Raw genomic sequence first — 23,870 nt, forward strand, 5'->3', positions numbered from 1 at the left:
TGAGATACTCCCCCATTAATAGTGATATTTAATTTTGATATACAGTGAACTTTTATCTATGGCAATGAAGTATATGATCAGATATATAGGTTGACGGAGTCTAAAGGTATATGAGTTTATATCCAGCAAGCTGCGCAAAACTAATAATATATTATACTTGCGCTTTACTCTCAATGAATACAGTGTTTTGTATGGCCTGTTGTAATTTATACACACAAACTCAAATGACGAGATGACCAATTATATAGAACTCTCTGTTAGATTTGATACATGATGATTGGATTTGTTTCTTATGAAAGCAATTAAAAAAAAGTCAGGATGAAATAAATTGTGGAAATGGGTTATATGTTTAACAGTCAAAAATGAGAAAACAGATCTTTATTATATGTAAAAGTGAGGAAACAGGTTTTTTTTATTGTATATAGAATTGAGGAAACTGGTCTTTTTATTGTATATAAAACCAGATGAATAGGCTTGGTTTTCTTTATTAAAACAAGTCTCTTTGGTTTGTTTATTTTTTGTAATATTTGAATAATAATAATATTCTTTAGTTGAATTTTATTTCATTTGATATAATCAATAGTTTCTTGATATATATAGTCTATTCTTGCTTCTTTTGAGTCTTGTATACTATAGTTGTATTGGTTGATACTCTTTCTTGCTGTATTACCAGCATTATTTCTTGCTTATTTTGAGTGAGCTATATAACTTACTTGACGGTATACTTAACTTTCTAAGAGTGAAAGAGAAAATATTAATTTTTTGGATAAACCTGATGTTTTTTTCTTTGTAATACTTACTTTCTAGTTGAGATCTACTGACCAGTTTTAATAATGAATTATATTTAACTTGGTTGCATTGGTGGCCGGGGTTTAGTACTGTTGATTAAACTACAATAAACAGCCTTAAGTATTGTGTACAAACAAGTATTAAAATATAATGAACAATTGTCAAAGTCAACTTACCAGAGAATAATCAAACGTAAAATAAGATAAAAACTAGTTCATGCTGATCACAGTAGGGATCTTGAGTGAGAGGTCTATGTGAACTGTAATAGATTAGAAAAAAGAGACAATAGCTATGTGATAAAGTCTTACTATCATAATAGATTGTAACATCAATGTCAAAGATAACAGAGATTGCTGGGGGTTACATAAAATAAGATCGTCAGTGGTGAGTATTTATTATATTGTTATTCCTTTTTTATCTGCAATAAATAATATCTATCATGAAAAGTAAAAGAATCTATAACGATGATCAGCTATATAGTAATAGTAGGAAAAACATAATAGACATAAGAACAAGAAGAAAAAGAACGCGTGAAAGAAAAGAGTCACTAGCAAAAAATAATAAACCAAAATAAATAAGCCAAAAAAAGAAAAAAAAAGCAATGATCTATGTTGGTTTGACCCTGAGAAAATGCTGGCAATAAAATACCGTTCTTGTGAAGTTTTATAGAATAAAATCAACAGTAAAAAAGATTGAGACGTATATAAGAATACTTTGAGACTGTATATAGGTTGTCTTTATTAAAGAATACAAAGTTGTCCTTTTTATATCAAAACACGATCTGCTTTGTCAGTCACATCTTAATTTCTTAAGTCTGAGTTCATTTAGATATTAGAGAGCTGGTACTGCTATGTTTATAATTTAATCTAATTGCAGTATCCTCATATTAACTCAGTGCTTACTGAGCTGTCATAATTACAGTACTTTCTGTAATTAATTATTGGTCTTATTGATTTACCATAAGTAAAATAAATAAATTATTCATTTGTTCTTGTAATGATAGCTGTTTTACTATAATAATAGGAATATGTTCTTAAATGTAATAAATCCAACAACCAAGTGTCTGGATCACCACAGTTCTGAAGAAAAAAAAAAGTGATTCCTGCTCAGCTTCATATCTGACAAGCCATGTCTCACTGGGTTAAAAGATACGTTACTGAATAAAGATTACTATTAATAAAATATAGTTAAATAGCATTCATAATATGATAACAAACTATCTTTTCTCTCGCTTCATTTTATTATCTGTATATATATATCCAAAATGATCATTCGAAGTGTATATTGATAATTAACCGTCATTAATGTATTCAATAAAAGAAACATGAGCAATCGCTGCATTTCTCTTCTCTGTCACCAAAACACCAGAATGCGTGCTGTCGAACGTAGTGAACTAGCAACTACTACTAACATTGCTTGTACTTCAGGCACTGTCTCTCTTGCTGTCACTGCCCCCAATACAGAGCTTGATATTGGTCAGAGAGACTCGATTCTTGAGCTCCTGGAATCGACCAATGAGAAAATCGATTCGTTGAGTAGTGAAATCAATAAGATATCAAGACGGATAAATAATGTGGAAACAGGTGTTCATCTCTCAAATGAGACGAATGCCTATCTTAAAAAGGCTGTCAACAATATTATTGATGCACAAACAACGCTCAACAGTGCTACCACAAGCAACATGACAAATAGAAACACTATCTCAGTAAGAGACTATGCTTCTCTGATAGAAGAGGATACAACTGTATCAGATATAAATTTATCAGGAAAACGTTACCCGAAGATATCAGTATATAAACTTTTAAAATGAATATAACCTTTCTATATTTCTAACAAAAAAAACTATAGGAACTCATCTATGGGTACATAAGAAACCCGAATTTCACCAGTTTGGATCGCATCAAAGTTGCTGAAAACAACGAAAGAGTAGGATAGTCTTTGACAAATAATTTCAAGGACGAATATAACAATGCTCTTGCCATGCAACTTGTGAATTATCTGAGAATTCAGAAAGATGCTGTTGAGGTTCCCACAAGCGATCTTATCAGAATAATAAAGAACCACTTTTGGAACCAAGTACGTGAATTCAGATCCTCTCCTAGTAAGAAAACTTCTTGGCAAAGCTCGTCAAGAAGACGCAGTCGCAAAAAGGTGGTAAGTTGGAATTTTAAGTAAAAAGTATATTTATACTCTACTTACTTATATTTAAAATATTTTACGTATAGCTTTACGATCGTCGTGTCTTAACATACCAGATCTACAAAACTAATATTGACACATTGATGAAAATACCTGATTGTGGTAGAGTTCTTTTGAGAACTGTCATGTCAGATGGCGAGAGTGATGAAGAAGGCAAATTACAAGTTTATCGTCCTAGCTGAAGAAGCAATAAGGTATTTTCATATAGAAAAAAGAATCTTTAAAACACTATATTTGATAAGACAAGTTACTTATATATTTCTCTTATAAAAATAGCTTCAAGCGGTTATTAATACGGTTGATGACTTTTCTGTTGTCAGACTAAAGAAAAAGGCAAATAGTTTGTTGGAGCAAAACTGTTCAACTAGAACCAAGAGTATTCCTGCTAGCTTGGCCATCACGTTACCAGAATGGGCAATTTCAATGGAATAAAAACAAATAAAAACAAAAAACCTAAGTAAATAAAATGACATAAATTGAATAAAATAAAATAAAATAAAATAAAATAAAACGCTTTTTTTTTCAAGTATTGTGCAAACATATACCTGTTGATGAATCCGCAATGTAAAAGATGTGCATCGTTTATACATTGACTTTGGGTTGAATACATTTTTTTGTTTGTTTTTAAAGTAATTTTAGAACATAAGCTATGAAAATGTACTATCAAAGGTATATATCAAACTCTCAGGTTAAACATATCTGAACAAAAGATATTTATATATAGTAAGCATATGTATTTATTAATATTAAAGAAATATAAAAGTTATTAACAATATTTAATTGGTATTTTCTATTTATTTTATTTTATTTTTATATTTTAAATGTATATTTTTCTAGACAATGGAATAATGCACATCTTGATTGCACCTTGCACACCTCTGTGCTCTCCAATAGCCACGGGTACAAGAATCCTATGTACAGGTAGAATACTCTCAATATTTTCCACAACAAAATCCTTCTCATTAACTTCAACACCCTCATTGACTTTTGGCTGCAATTTTGTCTCTTTATACCACCGTACATATGAAAACACATGCCAACTCGAATGGCCAGCAAACGAGTTTGTGGCAGTGTTCACGAAGAGGTACTGTATCTGCCCAGTATACGCATTGATATATCTGTCATTGCTTGTTTGGAAAAGGGCCTGGATGTATGACCCGTGCTTGGCCATACCATCACCACCTTTGTACACCTGTTCCAGAAGATGAATCGATTTCATTTTCTGAATCCAATTATTGACCATCTTTTGATCTGGTCCAGGCTGGCAATAATGGCAGAGGGCCTGGTCATCATAAGTCTCCCAATAATATGCCAACAAGTTCAGGTACTCGGATTCCTTCATACTGGTTTCCCTTTCCAACTCCAACAGAAAAGTAGAAGGCAGTAAAGGCTCATTGCCTTTGGTGATATCAAAGTTTGCATTTGCAGATGTGATGAAATCATCAAGTACAAAAGCAAAGGAAGCAGAGGAAACAGATGAACCAATTAGCTTGACAAGAAGACCAGCATGAGATGGGCAGATACAAGGAATGATGGCATGAGCAAGGTCACTCTTATATGCATCTTCCAGGTATCTTCTCATGTAAGTGGCCTCAAAGCCATCCCTCTGATTGGTAGCATAGTTCTTGAGGACGCCATTGAACCTCTCAAAGCTAAACAACCAATAGCCATACACCGGCCCAAAACTGACGATTGTCTCCTTTAGATGCAAATAGAGATGCATATTTGGCGAAAGGAGATCTGGATCGTACAGAACCTCACATTCCACACAGAAGGTCTCCAGAGAGTGATGGGCATCATCCAGATCCTCGGTGGAAATACTTGGACTTGATAGAAGATGGCATGCGTTGACAAAGCAGATCCAGTTCCGCAGGTAAATATCCAGAAGACAGCCTCGCAGAAGAATGAGAGAGTACACCAGGCACCAGAATTTCCATTCGTCGGCCTTCATAAAAGGGAAACCCTTGCCAATCATCTTTCTCAGAGGGGTATAATCAGGGGGTATAATCATCTTGTCAGATATGCAGGCAGATGCTGACAAGTCTGCATCAGTCAACGCTCCTTCTGACCTCCATCTCTCCATCATGCGTTTTGCTGTTCCCAGGAAGAGGTTATGCATCAGATCAATGATTGCGCACTTGACTGCATTAAAGTACTTGAGATTGTGAAGTTCCGACCAGCAGACTCCATTCTCTCTTTTCAACCTTGTACGCTGGGCATCACTACTTGCATTTCTCCACGTTGTTACATCTTGCCTATTGGCTTCTTTGGTGTGATGGACCCACTTGAAAAAGACAAAGCCAGAGTAGTCTACACCATGACCTTTTTCAAGGCGAGGAAAATGGTGGTCGCATTTATGGCAGGCATTTATACTGGCATGAGATGTAAACCCACAGGTCTTGTGAGCAGCAGGGATGTCACAGGCTACCAAAAGCAAGGCAGCACGAACAAGAGCACCTTAGGGACACTGGGCTGTTGGGATCATCACACCCACATACAACTGTTTAAGCTCCTCAATGAGGGGACGGAGGTAGTAATTGATCTCACTCGTCTTGGCTTCCTTTGGTCCTGGCATGAGCCTAGTGAGGACAATGTTCTCCTTCTTATACCGTTCGGACCTTGGCAAATTGTTAACCAAAAGGTAAATGGCCCCACATGAGTAAGTGACTCCATCGAAAGGCTGAAAGCAATCGATGTTCAACGTGAGCATAAGAGAACGCTCATGGGCCACAAATTGATTGTTGTCATGATCCTTCAATTCGCCCCACTTGGCACCATTGTAGATGTCAAACATTATATCAGAGACTTGATGTCTGTATCTCCATGCGTTAATGGCTGCCTCAAATCCAGGGCAACAAAAGAAGATTCTGAATGCACTGGTGATAGAGTTGTATAAATATGCTCTCTTGGGTCTAGAAGAGTTTGAAGGTGCCGACAAGAAAAGCTGGTTTCTGCATGTAGCCCCCAAAAGCTTTCAGAAGTTGCAGCACTGAGAAACGCCTTCGGACTCAAGGTATGTCTGGTGACATTCACCGCAGGCGACAGAACGCTGAACACCTTTGATCATAGTATTCAGTCCGGTCATATTACTGAGACCACTGGAGCTCAAGGGAAGACGGAAGGACTGTCCAAAATGCGCAAGAACCTTGTTGAGCAACTTGATAAGAATGGCACCACCGAAATTCACAACATACTTTGATATGAAGAACGCAGCAAAAGAGGCAATGAAGGCGTTTGTGGAATCAGTTGGCATCTCAGATGAAGAAAAGTTTTCTGTTTGATAATGATATTAGTATATGTTACATTTTTTAGTTTACAAGTTTATTTTTTTGTACTAACCTTCAATATCTTCAGAATCGTCCAAATCATCCAAAGCATTGAGAGCGTTCTGAGCGTCTGACTCAATGCTGTCATCATCACTGTCACTTTCGCCATTGAACAACAAATCTTTGGTAAAAGCAGGTAGATCTTCTGTAGCTATGTTGGTATAAAAAGTGTTAAAGACTATACTTCTATTATACTACTGTAATAAAATTATATACTTACATTCAATTTGCTCATTGACTTCATTGTTCTCGGCATCAATCTCCATGTCATTATCATTTAGCTCATGTAGTGTTTGTGTAGAAGGTACTGTAATATATAATTATACATATTTTTGTTAGACATAAAAAAAAAGACTTTTAATTCTAGTTGGAAAAGTGTTGCTGTATATTGTACTTACAAAGATAATCTCTTTTAAACTTTTCAATGAGATCGGCAGAAGCATGTCTTCTGTATGTCTGCTTGGACACCATCTCAAAAGCTTGACCATAAGGAGAGCAGACGGAGCATATACATTTGACTTGAATAGTAGAATAGGTAGACATATTTGGTTTGTAAAAGTTGGTTTTTTTTAGAGTTAACAATAAAGGAAAATGATTCAGGTACATAGTTTATTTTATTCCTTTTATAGTTTAACAAATCTCAAACTGTCAGAATTGACATCTGTAATCATAGTCGGTAACTGACCATAAACAGTACCATTTGTTTCATCCTGGGTAAAATACCATAATCTTGCTGATTGGTCCTTGCGTATGTTTTAGATAATGTCTCACTATATTACCATTACTGTATGGGTGTCATTTATAATATATTAAAAGTGTTATACTTTCTTCCTTGAATATATAGTACTTATGCACATACAATTAAACAAAGGCTTAATTTTTATTAATATTTATAATTATTACTATAATAATAGATAATAAAATTATCTATTATTGTTTTTTACTAACAGTGATTTTCTTGTTTCAATATATATATTATTATTATTATTATTATTATTAATTTGTATGAGACAATATACAAAATAATATTAATTCCACAACATACAAAAGAACAAAAAAAATCCCAGACATACACTCAACCAAAAATATAAAACATTTGACTAATACCCAATAAAAAACCATAATATTACTATTGCCATTAAAAATAAAAAAAGGCATGAATTTGAATTTGGCTCTACTATGTATCATATTATCTACCTATTTCCCACAGGTGAAATTAGGGTTTTTTTGCAGTGTTTGCTATCTACAAGTGCAAGAGCATGTGGTGTGCCAAAAGCCTTCTCTGAGGAAGCTTCAAAAGTGACAACCAGAAGCAAAAAAGAAGAATGGTAGAGAAGAACATTGTAAGTTTATTAATTAAAAGATTTCATTTGTATGTTTTAATAAACGTTTAAAAAATTATAAGGCACAGCAAGATGCAAATGATTCTTCATTGTCTTCTGATAATATATCAGAAATGGATGGTGGCGAGTCGCCTATTATGGTGGATGTGCTGTAAGTTACCATGGTTTCTGCTGGTTTGGTGCTGTCAATACGAAACTAATATAAACTTTTTACTTTTTTATAAAGGTCTCCTCTGGCAGAAATGAGTGTTGAGCCAGCACATAAGAGAAGCCGAAGATTGTAGGAGGTTTTGATTGGTTCAAAATATTTTTTAGCATATTTTTAGTTTGGTTTTTATATTTGTCTTTTATTTTCTTTTTTTCTCTTTCTTTCTCTTGTTTTTTTATTCTTTCTCTTTAAATAAAGATGTGTTGCCCTTTTTTATGTGATTGGTATCTGTATAGTCATCAGCATTGAAAACTAATATACAACATCTGCAGCATTGCTACAATTAATTTTTGAATAAAGCACAATAGATTTTTTTTTTCAAAGAACAAAAAAAAACTAATAATACTCTTGTGCTACTATGTTATACACTCCGACAATAAAAATCATCAATGAACCACATTTTTCATGCTGCTTTTTTTATAACATTCTTTACCTTTCTCTTCCTCACACTTTTATCTCAAAATTACTCACTAATGTCGAAAAGTAATAAAAGAATTAAAACTACTCCCTCCAGATGCGAACTGTCAGATTTTGAGCATAGAGGCATTGTTCGACTCTCAAAAGCTGATCATACTCTAACTGACATCGCAAACCGTATAAACATTCCTAGAACTACAGTTTTTGATACAATAAAGCGCTGGGAGACTACTGGAACAGCCAAGACAAAGACCAGACCTGGGAGACCAAAGAAACTTAGTGTAACAGACGTTACAAGTCTTTGTTTGAGTGTGAGACGTAATCCTTTTGAGAGTTATGGATACTACCAGGCAAATTTGGGAGCTGCTGACGTTATTGTCTGTAGACAGACAGTTATCCAATACCTACGAGCAAAAGGCTTTGGTTCTTACACCCCTGTATCTCAACCAAAGTTAACCCATGAGCAGAAAAAGAATTGGTTGCGTTGGGCTAGAGCTAGGGCCAGTTTTAGCATCGAAGACTGGAGCAGAGTGGTGTGGTCAGATGAGTCGAGGTTCATGGTGAAAGGCAATGATTCTGACCCATCCGTAATTTGTAAACGAGGGGAGAGGCACCAGGAACGCCATACACTAACAGCAGAAAAGTATGGAAAAGGTTCCATGATGGTATGGGGCTGTTTCTGGGCTGGTGGCATTGGGCCATTATCGTTTATCAAAGGATCTGTAGACCAAGATTCATACGTCAATTGTCTGTCTAAGGACTTCAATCCCTGGTACAAAAAATTGAATGAAGAACATGACATCATATTCACATTCCAAGAAGATGGTGCTAGCTATCATACTGGGTCCTACACAACGTGATGGAAAAACCGTTGGGAGATTAAATGATTTGACTACTGACCGTTGCAAAGTCTAGATTTGAACTCAATTGAGCATGTCTGTCATGCCCTAAAGGCCAAGGTTCAAGAGAGAAAGCCCTCTATTAACAATGTGCAAGAGCTGAAGGCCTGTATTCTTCAGGAATGGGAGTTGCTTGACCCTGGAGTTCTGCAAACTCTTGTGGTAAGTATGTCTGACAGAGTTAAAGCAGTCATAAAAGCTCATGGTCATCATACCATATATTAAACCTCATTTTTTTTTATTTTTATTCTATAATATATATACATTTCTCTATAACAACACAATGTTTGGTTTTATTTTGTCAACTTCTTGAGAAGATATAGCATAATGAAGTTGATGTATGGTTTATTCGGGGGTAGAAATCAAAGATTCTGTTGGTGATTTCAGTTTTGGAAGTGTATTTGATAAGTGTTATATTCTATGTAAGTACCTTGATATAATATACATCTCGTGTTAACAAAACAATGTTCATTCAGTTTTCAACTAAATTCAACTAGACTTTATATTGTATGACTCGAATCTTTTTTTTCAGGTTTTATTTGGTAATAAGTTTGTGATACTCACTGCTTTTTTCACTTGTCTTGTAGATATACTAACATTTTTTAATGACATATGAAGCTTACATATTAATAATATTTTCTAATATATATATTTTTAGAGTAAAAAAAATTCTTTGAAGCTATTAAACGTATTACATAAAGGTAAGCACTATATCATTATGTTTATTTATTTATTTTCTCTCTAACATTGATATATTTATAGAAACCAGTAAGAATTAAAGGTCATCTAGTCTATATTGAAGTACTCGAAACACATGAAATGATTTTGGAATAAAGGGTTTTTACTGCATACCCTACAGTAGCCAAATGATATCATGTCTTTTTTGCAAGTTCCAATAGATGGGTTTTAAGTAGTATTAATATCATATAATAAAACATAAATTGAAGCAAAATCTTATTCAATTCAATTCATTACAATTCATTTTAATTCAATTCAATAAATGGTTCATTTAATATGGCAAATAAAAAGCGAAATGATATACTAGTATTGGATACAGTAGAGCAAAAAAAAAAGGGGGGGGGGCGTAAAAGAAAACCAAAAATAAAAAAAACCAAAAAAAAACTAAAAAAAAAGGAATGAACCTCAGTCTTTCAAAAAAAAAGTGGCAACTGTGCCTCTAATCGCACTATACAGACTCATATCTGCCATTTTTTATTATGTAAGAAATGGCAGTTATGCTACCAAAGTGGTAACATGTTGCCACTTTTTTAGCCATAGTGTTAAAAATAAGTCATATATCATACATTATTATATTCTAATAAAAATCTGTATTTTTTGCGATGTAATAAAAATATCATTGAATCTAAATAAGGTGCATCTGTAATAACAAGTTTTTCCTTCAAGAAAAATACTTAAATACTACATTTAACATTTAATATTTTATTTTTATTTTTTATTTTTCTGCCAAGTCTATCAAAACATATATTTTTTAAGACAATTGTGCAATTTATTGCCTAATTAATAAATATTTGTGTTTGTATCTGTGTTTATTTAATATAATCAGAAAAAATTGCGAATTCACATCTCAAGAAAAATATATATTGAAAAACGATAGTGTTTGAAATATTTTTCCAAATTTTGCCAAAATTCAAAAAATAAAATTCGACTGAATCCACTCTCCTTTTGCAGTGTGAGAGGATATCAAGAGCTTCATGAGTGGGCATAGAGGGTGGTAAGTAAAGGCATATAAGTCGAAGGGTGCCAATCTTGACAGTAAGAGCATAGTTGTTGGGCATAGGTATTTGTGTGACAGCATAAGAACATGAAGGAGAGACTAACAATAACACCCCCATTGATCCGTGGTAGTTGCCCACAACAGGAGATCTATAGAGATGATATTGAGACCATGAGGTTGGAAGACAGGCTGGGGATAGAAGCCATGTTTCAGTGATAAACAGCATATGAAGAGATTGACAGTGGTTGAGCACGTCTTTGATTGCACGAGGTAGAAGTCCATTGGCATTCCATAATCCTATGGAAAGGTCATTCATTCTATTATAGCAGTGAGAGCATCAAGAGCACGTTTTTTGTTTGGAGTATCACCAAAGTTTTCAGCTATAGGATGGGCAGAAATTTCCTTAATATCAATCCATCCTGATTGGATAAAGAAGTGTGCAACTGGGAGAACAAGGTGAGGACACAGAAACTTAAGGGCCTGACTGCAGCAAGCATTTTGAAGAACTAAGGTCTGGGTTTCCAGACCAGAAAGAGACAGATTGGCAAACTTGGGATCAGCAACATTCTTGGGGTCAAGTGGATCAAAGCTGTCAATAAGAGAGACCTTAGCACAAGCTATTTGGGACTTAAATTCCTCAAGATACTGGACATAGACAAGAACGCCAATCACCCCACGAGCAGGAAAGTTAATATCTAACAGGCGACCAGTGTCAACACCAAGAGTGCGGAGAGAGCAGCACACTTCACTGTGCATAATACAACGTGACCAAGAAATATAAACATATTCAAAACCATCAGGACCAGTTTTGTCAGAGAACATTCTTTGAGAGGCAGCAACCTGGCAGGCAGAAGGAACTCCAGGTGGGGGATGTAGCTCAGGTTAAAGATTATTTTTATTAAAGGAGATAGTGCTGGCAATCTATAGATCATATAGCCTCCCAAGTAAACAAAGAAAAAGGTAAAAAAAAAAGTCCAAAAGGATCACAAAAGACAAAAAAATGAATAGAAGAAGAGAAATAAACAATACTAAGCTAAAAGACTGAACCTGCTCTCTACTTTGCAGCTGTGTGAAAAGTTGTAACAGTGAAAGGGAGGAGACAGAATTGCAGAACAAAGAACTTTTCAGACAGCAAAGGACAAAAGAGAAAGAAGAGAGATAAAGAGAGTAAAGAACAATGAAAAGTGGAGAGCTATGAAAGAAAAGAAAAATTCTAAATTATATCCAAAGAGCACCATGTTCAGTCTCATGTGAATAGTCACCATCAGGATTACATATAACATCCATGTGCCAGAGAATAGTCATCAGTGGTATCCAGTATGCAGGTCGTGGTTCTTGAGATGACAAAGGCAAGGATGTGATGGCAAAATCAATTCTGTGTATCTGGTCATGGTCAGGTTGAGGCAACTGTTCAAATAGTGTTGCAGGAACAAGTGGGCAATTCAACAAATGGCGGCGTGAGGTGTGATCAGATCCACAAGGACATTCCTTTGGTTTGCCTGGCAACCATCCCATTCTCCAACGAATCAAACGGCCACGTTCCACACGTGAGGCTGGCAGAAACAAAATTGGATCAACTCCAAGAACTGGGCGGCATGCTTGAATGAGAACTTGTGTATTGGACTGGAGAAAGGTTGTAAATCCAGCTTCTCTAATGCTTTCAAAATGGTTTTTTACTGCACTAGGGCTTTGGAGTTTGAGTGTTGGAGGGAGATGTGACAGAAGGTTGGTTTTTCCCAGGGAGGCAAGTGAAGAATAGATGGTATGATGATGGTGTAAAAGAGACAAAAGGCACTGGGCAGGCAGAAAGCGTGATCTGATACAAAATTTGGCTATAAGAACATCTGCACGAAACTTCATACTTGGCAGATTGCAGATGTGCTTCAACACAATTGTAGAGGACGTGGCATGCCCCCCAACAATCATGCGAAGACACTTATCTTGAATGGACTCCAGAACTTTAATATCTTGCTTCAGCAGAGTGGAAATAGCCAAACCATATTCAAACTTTGGGCGAACAAAAGTTTTATACAGTCGTGAACTGAGCAGCAGAGAAAAACCAGAACGACAAGCTCCAACAGAGTTTAGTGTTGCCATTGTAGCAAGTGTACCAGAACGTCTATGAGTGGCAATAGACTTGGAAGAAATACCCTTATTGGCAAAAGGAACACCCAGATAAATAAACAGGTCAGTGGCAGGGAGAACTTGACCATATAAAAGAAGTGGAACTGGCGAGCTTGCACGTATTTTGGGATATATAACTTCACATTTGGTGGGGCTCCATCGATATCCAAGAGTAAGAGAGTGGTCTGCAGCAAGGTCTAGCATGGCCTGAACGTCTGAAAGAGAACCAAAAATAGCTACATCGTCGGCAAAGAGCAGGGAATTGATGGGTGTTAAGAAATGAATATGTCCAAAGCCATCCACACCTGAAGGAGCAAGAAGAGCATTATACGCATCCAATGAGGTAGGAGAGGGTGATGGAACATGGGTTGTAGTTTGTGAGTGAGCAACTGTGTGGAGCAATGGGGGCAGGGAGTTGATATATATTGAATACAGATGTGGACTGAGGACAGAACCTTGGAGAACCCCAGTGGCAGGTGAGAATGAGTGTGAAGAAAAGTTATCCAGAAGGACAGAGATGGAGACATTGTCAAACATGTTAACTAAGAGGCCCAAAAGGGCTGGTGGAGTGCCACGTTGTTGTAAAGCATGCCAGATGATTCGTCGATCTACTGTATCATAGGCAGCCTTGATATCCAGAAATGCAACAACAGGGTAGTGCTTATGACGGTGATAATAGGCTTTCATCAGATCATGGAGACAGAGAGCTTGATTCAAAGCACCATGGCGAGGACGAAAACCACCTTGAGCCACATCCAAAGGAGAAGAGTACTTGTGCAACTGGGGGGCTATACACATCTCAAAAAGCTTACGCAGTACAGAAGTCAAGGAGATTGGCCGGTAGTTAGCTGGATCTGTTGGACTACCCTTCTTGAAGATGGGGAAAACTTGTGCTTGGCGCCAAAGACTTGGAACATACGACCATTGCCAGCAAACTGTAAATAACAAAGCAAGAATGGGTGAGACATGTGTTTTTACAGATTTTAGCATTTCAGCTCTGATATGGTCTGGTCCTGGTGCCTTGCGGTTAGGCATAAATTGCATGAATTCCTCTACAATTGGTGAGGTAAAGGGAGAGTCATCAGAGGCAAAAGGCACACTGTTATAAGTCGTTGTTGGTACTGGTGGTCGGGTTGCTGGAAGTATATGTCCACTATATACTGTTGCCAAATAGTCACACATTGTTGCTGCTGCTACAGCTGGTCCATTATCATGCTGGAAAGTATGTTGTGGCTGTCTACGGCGTTTTAACTGCTTTATCTTTGATGTTGCTTTGCTGAAGTCACGTTCCATAGACTGACAAAAGACATGCCAAGACTGACGTTTTGCTTGCTGAACCTGAGATCGGAATTCGGCCTGTGCATGCTTGTGTTTAGTCCACCAAACAACTTTGTCAATACCTATTGCTAGGCGCCATTTTTTGTAACATTGGTTACGACGATCTGCTGCTGTTTGCAAAGCTACATTCCAGAAGGATTTCCAATGATTTGGGCGAGACGGTCGATGTCCAATTGAGCTATTTAATGAGTCATAAATGAGTGAATTGAACTCATCAGTGATAGCATCAATGTTGGGTCTAGTGAGTGGTGGATTCTGTACAATGTCTTGCAAGGTAGAAAGTAGGGAGGTCGAGTTTTGATTGAAGGTATGAGCATAAAGAGCATGGACATCAGGTTCATTGAGGCGTGAGAGGTTCCATGTCTTGCATAATGGTGGTGGCATATTGGTAGAGTACTGTAGGTCATAGGTAAAGGAAAGTGATAAAAGGCGATGATCTGATCCAAGGGACAAGTCAGTAGCAATATGAAGAGAAGGATGTATGAGTGTCATATTAGTTATAAAGAGGTCAATAATACTGCTGATTTCATAGTTGTTTTGGAAAGAAATATATGTTGGTATGCACGGTGCAAGATCTGTATTTACAACTGATAGAGATCTCTCTTCTATCCAAGAACATAGTGCCAGTCCACGAGAATTTGATGCATAGTCACCAGTAACAGAGCCAAGTCTTGCATTGAAGTCACCACAAAGAATGGTATCATATGTTAAAGGAATGGAAGAGAGTACATGTAGGACATCATGAGTGTGCATATTTGGTGGAAGATATAAGCATACAATTCTGAGTGAGCCAATTTTGACAGCCATAGCATATTTGGAGGGCATAGGTATTTGAGTGACAGCATAAGGACAGTGAGGTGAGATGAGAACAGAAACACCCATAGAGCCCCTATAGGTGCCAGCTACAGGAGAACCATATAAGTGAATTTGTGACCATGATGTGGGAAGACGTGAGGGGGAGAGGAGCCATGTTTCTGTAATGAAGAGCATATGTAAGGACTGACAGTGTTGAAGGGTATCTTGAATGGCTCTGGGTTGCAGGCCATTGACATTCCATAATCCGATATTGAGATTACTCATTCAGACATAGTGACTGATGAGCTGCGCTGACGTTTGAACAAAGACCCACCAGCAGCATTGGTAAGAGTAGTACGTGTTGGTATTTCATCTTCACTGATCCACCCTTCCTCACAAAAGAAGTGACCAACTGGGATAGCAACGTGTGGGCGCAAGAACTGTAGGGCTTGAAGACATCTATCATGGTGAAGCATGGCAGCAGTGTTGGCAAGTTCATGAGTGGACAGAGATGCATACTTGGGATCAGCAACATTATCAGGGTCAAGTGGATCAAATGCGTCCAAAATCTCAACAGAAGCAGTTGTCAATTTGGCCTTAAATGTATCAGCATACTGGACATGAACAAGGATGCCAATGACACCTCTGGCTGGGAAGTTAATGTCCAAAAGTCGAGAAGAATCCACACCAAGAGTGCGGAGAGAGGAACAGACTTCTTTGTGCTTAAGGCGTCTTGATCTTGGAATATAAACATATTCATAACCTGAAGGACCAGAGGGAAGAGCAAACATACGAACAGAAGCTGCAATACGGCGAGCAGAGGGAACAGTAGACATTTTTGGGGCAGTTACAGGAAGAGAAACACTGGCTTTACTAGCCCAAGTGGAGGCTTCCAGACCTGGTTCTTTGTTTTTGTCAGGAGCACCTACTGCGCCGGCTGGGTTCGAAAGTGAAATTTCTGAAAAGTTTTTTTCAGGTGCATTCTGAGATCCTAATTGCTTCTGCAGATTAGCAATTGTTGTTCTAGCATGGTCTAATTCAGTAGTTAGTCTTGCATTCTCTGCTGCAAGTCGCTCCAACTGGTCGGTTCTGTTTTGCACATTCATGATTTGTGCCTGCAATGTTGTCAGGAATGAGGTAAGCTCGGTTGGCAATCCCTGCATGTTGCCGATTTGCAAATTGGCCATTGGGATTGAGAATGCAGATGGCGTGATGTTGTCTGATTGAGCTGAAATTTTTTTTGCTGACAGCTGGGATACCAAGGACAAGGACTGCACTACTTTTGGCAATGGGAGGTACGTTTTTCGTGATGGATGGATCGTTTTGCGTAAAGATATTGATGGATGGATACACTTTATATGTGGATTCGTCAAAAATAAAATTTTGGAACCAGGCAAATAAAATGCTTAAGCGAAAGAGCAGTGGGGATGTAGCTCAGGTTAAAGATTATATTTTATTAAAGGAGATATTGCTGGCGATCTATAGATCATATAGCCTCCAAAGTACAAAAAGAAGATATAAAAAAGTCCTAAGGGATCACAAAAGACAAAAAAAGAGAGAGGAAAGAGAAGATCAAATCATACTAGCTTCAATGGCTGAATCTGCTCTCCACTTTGCAGCTGTGAAAATAGTTGTAACAGTGAAAGGGAGGAGACAGAATTGCAGAACAAAGAACTTTTCAGACAGCAAAGAACAAAAGAGAAAGAAGAGAGATAAAGGGAGTAAAGAACAAGGGGATGTAGCTCAGGTTAAAGATTATATTTTATTAAAGGAGATATTGCTGGCGATCTATAGATCATATAGCCTCCAAAGTACAAAAAGAAGATATAAAAAAGTCCCAAGGGATCACAAAAGACAAAAAAAAGAGAGGGGAAAGAGAAGATCAAATCATACTAGCTTCAATGGCTGAACCTGCTCTCCACTTTGCAGCTGTGAAAATAGTTGTAACAGTGAAAGGGAGGAGACAGAATTGCAGAACAAAGAACTTTTCAGACAGCAAAGGACAAAAGAGAAAGAAGAGAGATAAAGGGAGTAAAGAACAATGAAAAGTGAAGAGCTATGAAAGAAAAGAAAAGGTCTAAATTATATCCAAAGAGCACCATGTTCAGTCTCATGTGAATAGTCACCATCAGGATTACATATAACATCTATGTGCCAGAGAATAGTCAGCAGTGGTATCCAGTAAGCAGGTCGCGGTTCTTGAGATGACAAAGGCAAGGATGTGATGGCAAAATCAATTCTGTGTATCTGGTCATAGTCAGATTGAGGCAACTGTTCAAATAGTGCCACAGGAACAAGTGGGCAATCCAACAAATGGCGGCGTGAGGTGTGATCAGATCCACAAGGACATTCCTTTGGTTTGCCTGGCAACCATCCCATTCTCCAACGAATCAAACGGCCACGTTCCACACGTGAGGCTGGCAGAAACAAAATTGGATCAACTCCAAGAACTGGGCGGCATGCTTGAATGAGAACTTGTGTATTGGACTGGAGAAAGGTTGTAAATCCAGCTTCTCTAATGCTTTCAAAATGGTTTTTTACTGCACTAGGGCTTTGGAGTTTGAGTGTTGGAGGGAGATGTGACAGAAGGTTGGTTTTTCCCAGGGAGGCAAGTGAAGAATAGATGGTATGATGATGGTGTAAAAGAGACAAAAGGCACTGGGCAGGCAGAAAGCGTGATCTGATACAAAATTTGGCTATAAGAACATCTGCACGAAACTTCATACTTGGCAGATTGCAGATGTGCTTCAACACAATTGTAGAGGACGTGGCATGCCCCCCAACAATCATGCGAAGACACTTATCTTGAATGGACTCCAGAACTTTAATATCTTGCTTCAGCAGAGTGGAAATAGCCAAACCATATTCAAACTTTGGGCGAACAAAAGTTTTATACAGTCGTGAACTGAGCAGCAGAGAAAAACCAGAACGACAAGCACCAACAGAGTTTAGGGTTGCCATTGTAGCAAGTGTACCAGAACGTCTATGAGTGGCAATGGACTTGGAAGAAATACCCTTATTGGCAAAAGGAACACCCAGATAAATAAACAGGTCAGTGGCAGGGAGAACTTGACCATATAAAAGAAGTGGAACTGGCGAGCTTGCACGTGTTTTGGGATATATAACTTCACATTTGGTGGGGCTCCATCGATATCCAAGAGTAAGAGAGTGGTCTGCAGCAAGGTCTAGCATGGCCTGAACATCTGAAAGAGAACCAAAAATAGCTACATCGTCGGCAAAGAGCAGGGAATTGATGGGTGTTAAGAAATGAATATGTCCAAAGCCATCCACACCTGAAGGAGCAAGAAGAGCATTATACGCATCCAATGAGGTAGGAGAGGGTGATGGAACATGGGTTGTAGTTTGTGAGTGAGCAACTGTGCGGAGCAATGGGGGCAGGGAGTTGATATATATTGAATACAGATGTGGACTGAGGACAGAACCTTGGAGAACCCCAGTGGCAGGTGAGAATGAGTGTGAAGAAAGGTTATCCAGAAGGACAGAGATGGAGACATTGTCAAACATGTTAACTAAGAGGCCCAAAAGGGCTGGTGGAGTGCCACGTTGTTGTAAAGCATGCCAGATGATTCGTCGATCTACTGTATCATAGGCAGCCTTGATATCCAGAAATGCAACAACAGGGTAGTGCTTATGACGGTGATAATAGGCTTTCATCAGATCATGGAGACAGAGAGCTTGATCCAAAGCACCACGGCGAGGACGAAAACCACCTTGAGCCACATCCAAAGGAGGAGAGTACTTGTGCAACTGGGGGGCTATACACATCTCAAAAAGCTTACGCAGTACAGAAGTCAAGGAGATTGGCCGGTAGTTAGCTGGATCTGTTGGACTACCCTTCTTGAAGATGGGGAAAACTTGTGCTTGGCGCCAAAGACTTGGAACATACGACCATTGCCAGCAAACTGTAAATAACAAAGCAAGAATGGGTGAGACATGTGTTTTTACAGATTTTAGCATTTCAGCTCTGATATGGTCTGGTCCTGGTGCCTTGCGGTTAGGCATAAATTGCATGAATTCCTCTACAATTGGTGAGGTAAAGGGAGAGTCATCAGAGGCAAAAGGCACACTGTTATAAGTCGTTGTTGGTACTGGTGGTCGGGTTGCTGGAAGTATATGTCCACTATATACTGTTGCCAAATAGTCACACATTGTTGCTGCTGCTACAGCTGGTCCATTATCATGCTGGAAAGTATGTTGTGGCTGTCTACGGCGTTTTAACTGCTTTATCTTTGATGTTGCTTTGCTGAAGTCACGTTCCATAGACTGACAAAAGACATGCCAAGACTGACGTTTTGCTTGCTGAACCTGAGATCGGAATTCGGCCTGTGCATGCTTGTGTTTAGTCCACCAAACAACTTTGTCAATACCTATTGCTAGGCGCCATTTTTTGTAACATTGGTTACGACGATCTGCTGCTGTTTGCAAAGCTACATTCCAGAAGGATTTCCAATGATTTGGGCGAGACGGTCGATGTCCAATTGAGCTATTTAATGAGTCATAAATGAGTGAATTGAACTCATCAGTGATAGCATCAATGTTGGGTCTAGTGAGTGGTGGATTCTGTACAATGTCTTGCAAGGTAGAAAGTAGGGAGGTCGAGTTTTGATTGAAGGTATGAGCATAAAGAGCATGGACATCAGGTTCATTGAGGCGTGAGAGGTTCCATGTCTTGCATAATGGTGGTGGCATATTGGTAGAGTGCTGTAGGTCATAGGTAAAGGAAAGTGATAAAAGGCGATGATCTGATCCAAGGGACAAGTCAGTAGCAATATGAAGAGAAGGGTGTATGAGTGTCATATTAGTTATAAAGAGGTCAATAATACTGCTGATTTCATAGTTGTTTTGGAAAGAAATATATGTTGGTATGCACGGTGCAAGATCTGTATTTACAACTGATAGAGATCTCTCTTCTATCCAAGAACATAGTGCCAGTCCACGAGAATTTGATGCATAGTCACCAGTAACAGAGCCAAGTCTTGCATTGAAGTCTCCACAAAGAATGGTATCATGTGTTAAAGGAATGGAAGAGAGTACATGTAGGACATCATGAGTGGGCATATTTGGTGGAAGATATAAGCATACAATTCTGAGTGAGCCAATTTTGACAGCCATAGCATATTTGGAGGGCATAGGTATTTGAGTGACAGCATAAGGACAGTGAGGTGATATGAGAACAGAAACACCCATAGAGCCCCTATAGGTGCCAGCTACAGGAGAACCATACAAGTGGATTTGTGACCATGATGTGGGAAGACGTGAGGGAGAGAGAAGCCATGTTTCTGTAATGAAGAGCATATGTAAGGACTGACAGTGTTGAAGGGTATCATGAATGGCTCTGGGTTGCAGGCCATTGGCATTCCATAATCCGATATTGAGATTACTCATTCAGACATAGTGACTGATGAGCTGCGCTGACGTTTGAACAAAGACCCGCCAGTGGCATTGGTAAGAGTAGTACGTGTTGGTATTTTATCTTCACTGATCCACCCTTCCTCACAAAAGAAGTGACCAACTGGGATAGCAACGTGTGGGCGCAAGAACTGAAGGGCTTGGAGACATCTATCGTGGTGAAGCATGGCAGCAGTGTTGGCAAGTTCATGAGTGGACAGAGATGCATACTTGGGATCAGCAACATTATCAGGGTCAAGTGGATCAAATGCGTCCAAAATCTCAACGGAAGCAGTTGTCAGTTTGGCCTTAAATGTATCAGCATACTGGACATGAACAAGGATGCCAATGACACCTCTTGCTGGGAAGTTAATGTCCAAAAGTCGAGAAGAATCCACACCAAGAGTGCGGAGAGAGGAACGGACTTCTTTGTGCTTAAGGCGTCTTGATCTTGGAATATAAACATATTCATAACCCGAAGGACCAGAGGGAAGAGCAAACATACGGACAGAAGCTGCAATTCGGCGAGCAGAGGGAACAGTAGGCACTTTTGGTGCAATTGCAGGAAGAGAAACACTGGCTTTACTAGCCCAAGTGGAGGCTTCCAGACCTGATTCTTTGTTGTTGATATGAGGATCTACCGCGCCGGCTGAGTTCGAAAGTGAAATTTCTGAAAAGTTTTTTTCAGGTGTACTCTGAGATCCTAATTGCTTCTGCAGATTAGCAATTGTTGTTCTAGCATGGTCTAATTCAGTGGTTAGTCTTGCATTCTCTGCTGCAAGTTGCTCCAACTGGTCAGTTCTGTTTTGCACATTCATGATTTGTGCCTGCAATGTCGTCAGGAATGAGGTAAGCTCGGTTGGTAATCCCTGCATGTTGCCGATTTGCAAATTGGCCATTGGGATTGAGAATGCAGATGGCGTGATGTTGTCTAATTGAGCTGAAATTTTTTTTGCTGACAGCTGGGATACCAAGGACAAGGACTGCACTACTTTTGGCAATGGGAGGTACGTTTTTCGTGATGGATGTATCGTTTTGCGTAAAGATGTTGATGGATGGATACACTTTATATGTGGATTCGTCAAAAATAAAATCTTGAAACCAGGTAAATAAAATGCTTAAGCGAAAGAGCAGTGGGGGATGTAGCTCAGGTTAAAGATTATTTTTATTAAGGAGATATCGCTGGCGATCTATAGATCATATAGCCTCCCAAGTACAAAAGAAAAAGAAAAAAAAAAGTCCAAAAGGATCACAAAAGACAAAAAAATGAATAGAAGAAGAGAAATAAACAATACTAAGCTAAAAGACTGAACCTGCTCTCCACTTTGCAGCTGTGTAAAAAGTTGTAACAGTGAAAGGGAGGAGACAGAATTGCAGATCTAGAAACCTTTCATGAATGAGAAGACAAAAATAAGAAGAAAAGAAGTAAAAGAAAACAGATATTAAATTATTAGAGCTAGTGCCAGAGAGAACCATGATCGGTTTCATGTGTGTAGTTGCCATTAGGATTGCATAGCATGTCAATATGCCATAGTATTGTAAGAAGAGCTTTCCAATATAGAGGGCTTGGATGTGTAGACGAGATTGGTAGTGCTGATATAGCAAAGTCAATGATGTTGTCTTCATCTGTGGGTGGTGCTGGAAGTTGAGAGAACAGCTGAGATGGGATTGTGATGCAGAATTGGAGATGGCGTCTTGAAGTATGATCAAAGCCACATGCACACTCCTTTGGCTTACCAGGCAACCAGCCCATTCTCCAACGTACTAGACGGCCACGTTCTATGCGTGTAGCAGGAAGAAACAATACAGGATCAACTTCAAGAAGAGGGCGGCAAGCTTGGATGAGAATCTTAGTGTTGGTGAGACGAAAGTGAGCAAACTTTTCTTGTCTAAAAGACTCAAAGTGCTTGGATAGTTTTATGCGGCTGGAGCAATTAAGATCAGGGGGAATGCTGGCAAAAAGAGGGTTTGTGTGAAGAGTGGATAGTGTTGATGCTTGGAGATGATGAGAATGGAGCAGAGAGAGAAGACAACCAGAAGGAAGAGTGTGTGCCCGAAGACAAAATTTTGTTTTGAGAATGTCAACGCGAAAAGCCATACTGGGCAGGTTGCAGATATGTTTCAAGACTGCAGTAGATGAAGTTGCATGGCCACCAACAATCATTCGCAAGCATTTATCTTGAATTTTCTCTAGAAGTAAAACATCTTTTTGCAAAAGACATGTGATTGCAAGACCATACTCGAATTTTGGTCGTATAAAGGTTTTGAACAGACGTGAACTTAAGAGCAAACTGAAACCAGATCTACATGCACCAACAGCAGTAAGAGTTGCCATAGCAGCCAATGCTCCAGAACGACGATGAGTGACAACAGACGGTCCAAAGATGCCTTTGTTACAGAAAGGTATACCCAAGTATATAAACTCATTTACTGCAGGAAGCAACTCGCCATACAGAGAGATAGTAGAACGTGGTAAAGATCGTGAAGGAGGATAGAGTACAGCACATTTTGAAGGACTCCAACGGTAGCCAAGCTGGAAGGAGTGTTGGGCAGCAAGGTCAAGCATACTCTGAACATCAGTGACAGAGCCAAAGATAGCAACATCATCAGCAAAAAGAAGACTGTTAATGGCAGTAGGCAAGTGAATGTGTTGAAAGTCATTCACATCTGATGGGGCAAGAAGAGAATTGTAAGCATCCAATGAGGAAGGAGAGGTTGATGGGATATGTGTTGAGGTGAGTGGTGATGCAACTGTGCGGAGTATTGGTGGCAGGGAGTTGATATAGATTGAATACAAATGTGGACTGAGAACGGAACCTTGAAGGACGCCTGTGGTGGGAGAAAAAGAATGAGAAGAGAAGTTGCCAAGAAGAACAGATATAGAGACATTATCAAACATATTGACAAGAAGTCCAAGTAAAGCTGGTGGTGTGTGACGTCTAGCAAGAGCATCCCAAATGACTCGTCGGTCTACTGTATCATAAGCTGCCTTTATGTCTAAGAATGCAACAACAGGATAATGGTGATGGCGGTGGAAGTGTGCTTTCATGAGGTCATGCAGACAGAGAGCTTGGTCCATGGCACCACGTCTAGGACGGAAACCACCCTGAGCAACATCCAGAGGAGGGGAAAACTTGTGAAGCACTGGAGAAATACACATTTCCATCAGTTTCCGCACAACAGAAGTTAGTGAAATAGGTCGATAGTTAGCAGCAATTGATGGATCTCCCTTTTTGTAAATGGGAAAAACTTGAGCCTGACGCCAAATAACAGGTACATATGACCATT

General features: G+C 38.7%; 7 protein-coding genes across 7 annotated transcripts; 2 read left to right on the top strand and 5 right to left on the bottom strand.

Annotated features, from left to right (window-relative positions):
- Positions 1-2,113: 2,113 nt before the first annotated feature.
- PHYBLDRAFT_150116 (hypothetical protein) lies at positions 2,114-3,170 on the top strand (the record flags this gene model as incomplete). Its single annotated transcript, XM_018432404.1, has 4 exons — positions 2,114-2,578; positions 2,638-2,715; positions 2,746-2,943; positions 3,015-3,170. The coding sequence occupies 4 exons, from the start codon at positions 2,114-2,116 to the stop codon at positions 3,168-3,170; spliced, it is 897 nt and encodes a 298-aa protein (XP_018286568.1).
- Positions 3,171-5,962: 2,792 nt separating this feature from the next.
- Positions 5,963-6,857, bottom strand: PHYBLDRAFT_172958 (hypothetical protein; the record flags this gene model as incomplete). Its single annotated transcript, XM_018436906.1, has 4 exons — positions 5,963-6,261; positions 6,328-6,465; positions 6,535-6,621; positions 6,713-6,857. The coding sequence occupies 4 exons, from the start codon at positions 6,855-6,857 to the stop codon at positions 5,963-5,965; spliced, it is 669 nt and encodes a 222-aa protein (XP_018286569.1).
- Positions 6,858-7,639: 782 nt separating this feature from the next.
- On the top strand, positions 7,640-7,941 carry PHYBLDRAFT_150118 (hypothetical protein; the record flags this gene model as incomplete). The annotated part of the gene is made up of 3 exons (XM_018432405.1): positions 7,640-7,657; positions 7,720-7,808; positions 7,884-7,941. 3 exons carry the CDS (start codon positions 7,640-7,642, stop codon positions 7,939-7,941), a joined length of 165 nt encoding a protein of 54 aa, XP_018286570.1.
- A 2,603-nt stretch (positions 7,942-10,544) lies between these two features.
- On the bottom strand, positions 10,545-11,738 carry PHYBLDRAFT_150120 (hypothetical protein; the record flags this gene model as incomplete). The annotated part of the gene is made up of 3 exons (XM_018432406.1): positions 10,545-10,559; positions 10,858-11,213; positions 11,285-11,738. 3 exons carry the CDS (start codon positions 11,736-11,738, stop codon positions 10,545-10,547), a joined length of 825 nt encoding a protein of 274 aa, XP_018286571.1.
- A 3,716-nt stretch (positions 11,739-15,454) lies between these two features.
- PHYBLDRAFT_74079 (hypothetical protein) lies at positions 15,455-16,360 on the bottom strand (the record flags this gene model as incomplete). Its single annotated transcript, XM_018442974.1, has 1 exon — positions 15,455-16,360. One exon carries the CDS (start codon positions 16,358-16,360, stop codon positions 15,455-15,457), a length of 906 nt encoding a protein of 301 aa, XP_018286572.1.
- Positions 16,361-17,255: 895 nt separating this feature from the next.
- PHYBLDRAFT_74080 (hypothetical protein) lies at positions 17,256-18,365 on the bottom strand (the record flags this gene model as incomplete). The annotated part of the gene is made up of 1 exon (XM_018442975.1): positions 17,256-18,365. One exon carries the CDS (start codon positions 18,363-18,365, stop codon positions 17,256-17,258), a length of 1,110 nt encoding a protein of 369 aa, XP_018286573.1.
- Positions 18,366-20,575: 2,210 nt separating this feature from the next.
- On the bottom strand, positions 20,576-21,481 carry PHYBLDRAFT_150124 (hypothetical protein; the record flags this gene model as incomplete). The annotated part of the gene is made up of 1 exon (XM_018432407.1): positions 20,576-21,481. One exon carries the CDS (start codon positions 21,479-21,481, stop codon positions 20,576-20,578), a length of 906 nt encoding a protein of 301 aa, XP_018286574.1.
- Positions 21,482-23,870: the final 2,389 nt, after the last annotated feature.

The sequence above is a fragment of the Phycomyces blakesleeanus genome (genome assembly GCF_001638985.1).
Source record: "Phycomyces blakesleeanus NRRL 1555(-) unplaced genomic scaffold PHYBLscaffold_24, whole genome shotgun sequence".
In the NCBI taxonomy this organism is placed as follows: Eukaryota; Fungi; Mucoromycota; class Mucoromycetes; order Mucorales; family Phycomycetaceae; genus Phycomyces; species Phycomyces blakesleeanus.